This window comes from Triticum aestivum, chromosome 1D (assembly GCF_018294505.1).
Source record: "Triticum aestivum cultivar Chinese Spring chromosome 1D, IWGSC CS RefSeq v2.1, whole genome shotgun sequence".
Classification (NCBI taxonomy): domain Eukaryota; kingdom Viridiplantae; phylum Streptophyta; class Magnoliopsida; order Poales; family Poaceae; genus Triticum; species Triticum aestivum.
In genome coordinates this window covers 466,954,801-466,961,758 of record NC_057796.1, presented here as the reverse complement: position 1 = coordinate 466,961,758, position 6,958 = coordinate 466,954,801, and the positions used below count along the sequence as shown (strand labels likewise).

Here is a 6,958-nt window from a genome sequence, read left to right as displayed (position 1 = left end):
AGAAAATACGTTGATAATTTTAGTTTCATAAATTTTATTTATGTTATTAAAGTTTATTTTATTTTGTTTCTACTTATATATTTTATTAAAGTTTATTTTATTATGTTTCTAATTACTTATTTATTTTTTATGATATTTGTTATTTTCCATGCATTTACTGATTATTTTGAGCTATAAGACCCTGAAATTGAAAAGTACTAGAAATGAACTCTGAAAAGGTTGAAAGTTGGCATGGTATCATCATTTCACCCACATAGCATGTGCAAGAAAGTAGAGAGGGTTACGGCAAAAACTGGATGCACTTCGTGTACAAAACGGACAATCTGTTTCGAAGTATCATGATTTCATACGAAAACTCGTCTGTTACAACAGGCATTTCAAATGAACTACGAAAAGGTTGAAAGTTGGCATGGTATCATCATAATAGTTGTGGAGAGAAAGTCTTCACTTTTTTTTCGCTTGTGTGCTTTGCTTATTACGCCGTAACCATGGATAATCTTCATCGTTTATCAGGATGCTTGGGTCAGCCTTGACTTTGAAGGGAGGAATTTCATGAAACTTTTCATAATCTTTAGACATGTCTGTCTTGCCCTCCACTCCCACAATGTCGTTTTTTCCTGAAAGAACTATGTGGCGCTTTGGCTCATCGTATGATGTATTCGCTTCCTTATCTTTTCTTTTTCTCGGTCTGGTAGACATCTTCCCCCGTTGCAGCATCACCGTATTCAGGGGGCACATGGTTCTCATCGTCCTCCTCTTCTTCGCTGTCTTCCATCATAACCCCTATTTCTCCGTGCTTCGTCCAAACATTATAGTGTGGCATGAAACCCTTATAAAGCAGGTGGGTGTGAAGGATTTTCTTGTCAGAGTAAGACCTCGTATTCCCACAATTAGGGCATGGACAACACATAAAACCATTCTGCTTGTTTGCCTCAGCCACTTCGAGAAAAATATGCACGCCCTTAATGTACTCAGAGGTGTGTCTGTCACCGTACATCCATTGCCGGTTCATTTGCGTGCATTATATATAATTATGTGTGTTAAAAGTAAGAAAATTAGACAAGTATCTATCTAAAGTAAGATTTTTTTTCTTTTAGAAAGAAGATAAGAACAAGAGGCTCACCACGGTGGTGCCGGCGACGAGATCGGCGCGGCGATCGACGACGGTGAAGACGAGGACGGGGCGTGACGGACCGCTAAACCTAGACAAATCTCGGAAAAAAAATGAAGCTCAGAGGTCAAGCTTCGAGATGAGAAAGCTTAACTAATGTGGCTCGGGCATTTCATCGAACACCTCATGTGCATAGGAGGTGAGCTAGAGCACCCAATGCCCTCTCCCTCGCCGGCCAGCAAAAAACAGAGCACCGTGGAGTGCTCTGCTCGCCGGCGATGGGGTATATATAGGCAACTCATTGGTCCCGGTTCGTGGCTGGAACCGGGACAGAAGGATGGCCTTTAGTCCCGGTTCCTGCCACGAATCGGGACCAATGGTTGTGGGCCAGGAGCGAGGCCCATTGGTCGCGGTTCGTGCCAAGAACCGGGACCAATGCCCACGAGGCCCCGGCCGGCCCCCTGGGCTCACGAACCGGGACAAATGCCTTCATTGGTCCTGGTTCGTGGCAGAACCGGGACTAATGGGCTGGCCAGGCCCGAACGAAAGCCCCTTTTTCTACTAGTGGTTCATTGGCAAAACGTCCTTGGGGAACGCCAGTCAGATAAAGATTTCATCATCTATACAAAGATCCAAAGGAGCAGATCTAATTAATCCCGACCATCAAATCTTCTCAATCCAACGGCCAAGATTGCTCCAATGACGAGCGCTCAACATATTTAGCGTGTAATTAATAGGATGCTAAATATAAACTCCATGCCAGTCACATGATTAACATATGTAGTAGTAATTGATTTCCTGCCTAATATCAACGTGTAATTAATTTACTCCCTAATATAAACATGTGTTGCATGTACACATTCACCGGTATGAAATCCGAGAGGAAGCTTTCCTTTTCAGAAAAATAGATAGATCTAGTATCTTTTTTTATCTGATAATAAATACATATATATCCATCTTGCAAATCCATGCGTAGCTCACTATGCAGTGGCTAGCCAGGAGTACTTTCTCCTAGGAGGAACGTGACATTTCATACAAATAAATAGAGGACCAGTTGACCCAGAGACCAGTGGCGCCCACGGCACAGCCTCCGCGTCTCCCCACCCCACACACACCCACAGGCGCTGGCAGGGGGGCGGCGTACCAGCTTGTGAGGGGCCCACTCGCCAGAGGGGCCTTTCCACCGAAATCCCATTTCCAAACGGCCCAAAAACACATTTCCCGTATTATAAAAATAGATTTCTCTGCCCTCACCCCAGTCTGACCCCCCCCCCCCCTACTCGGCGGCCAACCGCAGCGCCCTCCCTCCGCACCCAAACCCCCTCCCCTCCCCGCGCCGGCCTCGCCGGAACCCTAGCCGCGGCGCTCCGGCGATCGCATTGGCCGCGGCGCCGATGGCGACCCACCCCTCCAAGTGAGTTCCCCCCCTCCCTCTCCCTCCCCGCGCCCCGCCGCCGATCTGATCGGGGCGCCCCCCTCCCCTGCCGTCTCGTCTCGCCGCGGCTAAGGCTGATTTCGGGTTTGGTCCGCAGGAGGAGTTACCTGTGCGCGGGGAGCTCCTCGTTCGACGACCCCGACGTCGTCGAGGTGTCGCCGGCGGCCGCCGCCGCCGCCGGGGGGTGGAACCCCGGCCACCAGAAGAGGAAGCGGAGCCAGGTATAATAATATCATCGCACTAGCTCTAGTTGGTTGTTGGAATCAGGGGCCGGTAGCCGCCGTAGGTAAGGTAATTCGTGGGAGGGGGAGGGTTGGTTGGTTAGACGATCCTGAATTTCGGCTGGTTAGGTGCTGAATTACGGTTCGGATCCCAGGCTGCGCATCTGATCTGTGTGCCGATGATATGTCGTTGTGTTCCGAAATAGATTGCGGTGGCTCGTCACGTTTGCTGGTCTTTTATCTTGTTTGTGTTTTGATAATATCCTGGAGTAGGTCTTTTCTATGTTTGTGTGTTGGGTCATCTGCTAGCAAGGTCCCATTTGCTGTCTGAATGGGGAATTGCGGTTAATTGACTGGTGAAACTAGTAAATTTTCATGGTTGATTGTCTTGTTTAGCTGATACACCAGGCAGGACCCCTGGGGTGACTCTAGAATTGCGCTCTGTTTTGATCTCTTTAGTTATGGTTGTCAAGCAGTTTAGGTGGGGATTGAGTTGGTTCTCTGATGGTATGTCAGGAACTCGTGTTCGAATGAAATGTAGGGTGTCGTAGGCTGGCATATCGTTCATTGTTAATTATCCCATGTGCTTCTTAAATTCTTTGATCTCTTTGTGCATACAGGATTGTCTCCCTTCGTTCTCTTTGTGTGTAAATAGTTATTAGCTATTTGGATCATGTTCGCACTTTGCACATCTTCTGTTGTTGACCTTTGTATCCTGTTCCACTGGTCTTGACACTAAATAATACCACTATGACCTTGCTCTGTCATACTCATACAATCATATTGTTGTAATTCTTATGAAATGCTATTGCTTTGACATACTACTCTTTCAGTGCATTTGACTTGGTAACCTTACAGCTTGTGAGCACCTTATGTGTTTCTACTATGTTGCATGAAATGGTGTCATTGATGACAGAATCTTATCTCTGTTGGAAAAGGCGACGCCTAGGTTGTGCTTAGGCGCTAGGCGATGGCCAAACGCCTCGCATAGGGCATAAGCACAAGTCTAGGTGGAGCAAGCAAAAAGTTATCCATACGAGTGAGAATTCATTCCATGTCACAGTGACGGGCCAAATGGGCCCATATGCCATTTTTAAATGGAGGGTAGTTGGTATTTTACCCATTTTCATGCTCTAAATTAATGTCTATATGCCTAGGGTGCTTAGGCGCCGCCTAGGCAATAGGCGAAGGCCAACCGTCTCGCTTACGCCTAGCGTTTTTTCCAACATTCTTAACTATAATTGCATAAACCATTCTGGCTGGTTCATAGTTGCATGACATCTGCCATTGTTCTTCTTCTGTATTTATTATGTGTATTATATAAACCTAGCTAGCCCATTGTTTCCATATATAGGATCAACTACGTTCGTGACTTTCCATATAACAATTTTCCAACAAAATGCTATTGGGTTATATAATGGCGTGTTTAAAATTTGCCTACATGGGATTAATACTGTTTTTCTGCTATGGGAATTAACAGGTTGTTCCTCGCGAAATAATTGAAATTGATGATGATCCTGATGGTGTTGTGATTATTGGTGAGAAAGCACCAGTTGAAAAGAATAAACATTCAGTTGGATGTCCTCTTGTTTGGCCAAAGCATGTGAAGGTAAACCCTCTCATGTCTTTCCCTTTCCATATTATTTGTTTGCCTACTCCTCTCTGATTGATGCACAATTTCAGACTAGTGTGGCTGGTGACACTGCCGGACCAAGCACCTATGCTTCAAACAGTACTGCCATTATGGGTGGTTTTAAGAAAGTTAGCGCCGGACCAAGCACCTATGCTTCAAACAGTACTACCATTATGGGTGATTTCAAAAAAGTTACCTCTGGACCAAACACCTATTTTTCAAGCAGTACTGCTGTTAAGGATGCTTTTGCTAAAAAATATATGGAAACCGCAGTTTACCATGATTATGATGACTACCCTTTCGACGCATTCGAGGAAGATGAAGACTTTGCTTATGAGGAAGATGACTACGAAAACTATGAGTTTGATGATACACTTTATGAGAATGAATATAACTATAATTTATCTGCCCAGTTTGATGGCTTGGATATCCCGCCTGGAATGGAGGCTCCTTTACCATGGCTGCAGAAGACTGCCGCTGAGATGTCGAGTAATTCCAAACCCATCCCAATCTTGGACGAGAAAGTTGATGAAAGATACAGCACATTTAAGCAATTTGATACTGTTGATGGCCATAGTGATCATTATTATGTGAAACCAGAGTTAAGGAAAGCTCTGGTAGTGAAGAAGGTAATGGTTATGACATGCCCTGTTCATCCTTTGCCATCTTATATTGGTACTAATTGTCCTATTGACAGCCATCAAAAGACTGGGCGAAGCGCATTCAGCATGAGTGGAAAGTCTTAGAGAAAGACTTGCCAGGTAGTCAGCTCTTGCTTCTTATGACCTTTTTTTCTATAATAAACTTCCTCTTGGTACTAATTTTCCCAATCAGTATCTTGCTGTCATTAGCTCAAATATTTCCTTGTGATGAGATGCGCATTTTTTGTCGGGATACACTGTAAAGGGCATTTTATGATTATGTTTTTGCTTTTCTCCCAATTTAATAGATACCATATTCGTGAGGGCATACGAGGATAGAATGGACCTTCTTAGAGTTGTCATTATGGGTCCAGCGGGCACTCCTTACCATGATGGGCTCTTTTTCTTCGACATTTACTTCCCTCCTCAATATCCAAACATACCTCCAGTAAGATTTTATGGACTTTATCTCCATTAATGGCTGTTTTTCTTTTATTAGTTTGCCCTTAGTCACATTTTATATTGATGAGTTAATTCTTTGCAGCTTGTTAACTACCGCTCTGGTGGGCTGCGGCTTAATCCAAACCTGTATGCTTGTGGGAAGGTGTGCCTTAGCCTGTTAAACACCTGGGCTGGCAGTGGATGTGAGAAATGGAATCCATCCAATTCAACCATGCTGCAGGTCCTTGTCTCCATTCAGGCCCTGGTTTTGAATGCCAAACCTTATTTCAATGAGCCTGGATATGCTAATTCAGCTAACACACCTGGCGGGGAGAAAAGATCCCTAACTTATAATGAAGACACCTTCCTGCTGTCCTGCAGGACGATGTTGTATTCTCTTCGAAATCCACCAAAGGTATGGATGTGCCTCTGCTTATCATAGTTACTGCAAAAGCGACTAGTACTTGTTTCCTTAACATTGCTACTTCTGGGAACCCGTGCAACCCTGTCTAGTTGATAACTAGCGTGGATTGTGATAGACCTGTTGACATCTATCTTGTTTATCAATACCTTTTAAGTTGAAACTGCTGTCATATATTTGTTCATATACTACCTGAATCCTGCAGCTCTAATGTGGACACATTTCCTGCAACTTCATCTTATTTATGAAAACCTGTTATGCTGAAACCTCTTCCGTGTATTTGTTCATATACCGCCTCAAATCCTGCAACTCTAATATGGGGTGCATCTTTTGCGCAGCATTTTGAGGATTTCGTGGCCGGCCATTTCCGCAAGCACGGGCGCAACGTCCTGGTGGCCTGCAAGGCCTACCTGGACGGGGCGCAGGTCGGGTGCCTCGCCGGGAACGGGGTGCAGGACGTGGACGAGGGTGACAAGAGCTGCTCGCTCAAGTTCAAGACCTCGCTCAAGAGGCTGTTCGAGGAGCTGCTGATGGAGTTCACGGTGAAGGGAGCGGACTGCAGCAAGTTCCTGTCGGAGAAGGCGAAGCAGTCGGCCGCCTCCGCCACCACCTCTAGAGGGCCGCCGGCAGACACCACCCTGAGGCTATAAGCGGTGGTCGCCAGCCGAGCCGAGCCGAGCCAAAATGGTAGCAATAATTTTGGCCATGGAAGCGATTCGATTCTAGGCTTGCCTAGCTATAACTCCTCCTGCCCTGACCTCGTCGGTCGATAGGAGGCGCCCTACCCGAGCGAGAGGGGAATTAAACCTGATTGTTTTTTGTGTAAGTAGTTTATGTACATATGCCCTCCCCGCCTAGCTCTTCCGGTGAACATAATCCATCCATCCGTATGTTTAGGGACAAGTATCATCATCAGCACCATCATCACCTGTGAGAGAGACACTATGATTAATGTCACCGTCCTAGGCTTAATATATATCTGATGGAGTTTGTCAGCATGCCCTTGCCCCTCGCTCCTTCTTTGGGAGCTCAGCTCAGGCATGTCCGATCGTCCA

The 6,958-nt window shown here is 45.7% G+C and overlaps 1 protein-coding gene across 1 annotated transcript; it reads left to right on the top strand.

The window, feature by feature from the left end:
- The first annotated feature begins 2,371 nt into the window (after positions 1–2,371).
- Positions 2,372–6,901, top strand: LOC123183024 (putative ubiquitin-conjugating enzyme E2 38). Its single transcript, XM_044595746.1, has 8 exons — positions 2,372–2,525; positions 2,644–2,767; positions 4,248–4,376; positions 4,451–5,029; positions 5,098–5,161; positions 5,350–5,489; positions 5,586–5,897; positions 6,242–6,901. Exons 1-8 carry the CDS (start codon positions 2,506–2,508, stop codon positions 6,551–6,553), a joined length of 1,680 nt encoding a protein of 559 aa, XP_044451681.1. The 5' UTR covers positions 2,372–2,505; the 3' UTR covers positions 6,554–6,901.
- The last annotated feature ends 57 nt before the right edge of the window (positions 6,902–6,958 follow it).

Bases quoted from the DNA above. Each gene is read 5' to 3' on its own strand.
- LOC123183024 (XM_044595746.1), top strand. From the start codon at position 2,506: ATGGCGACCCACCCCTCCAA. The intron at 5,030-5,097 runs GTAATGGTTATG...TCCTATTGACAG, and splicing joins AAGCTCTGGTAGTGAAGAAG to CCATCAAAAGACTGGGCGAA. The intron at 5,898-6,241 runs GTATGGATGTGC...TCTTTTGCGCAG, and splicing joins CTCTTCGAAATCCACCAAAG to CATTTTGAGGATTTCGTGGC.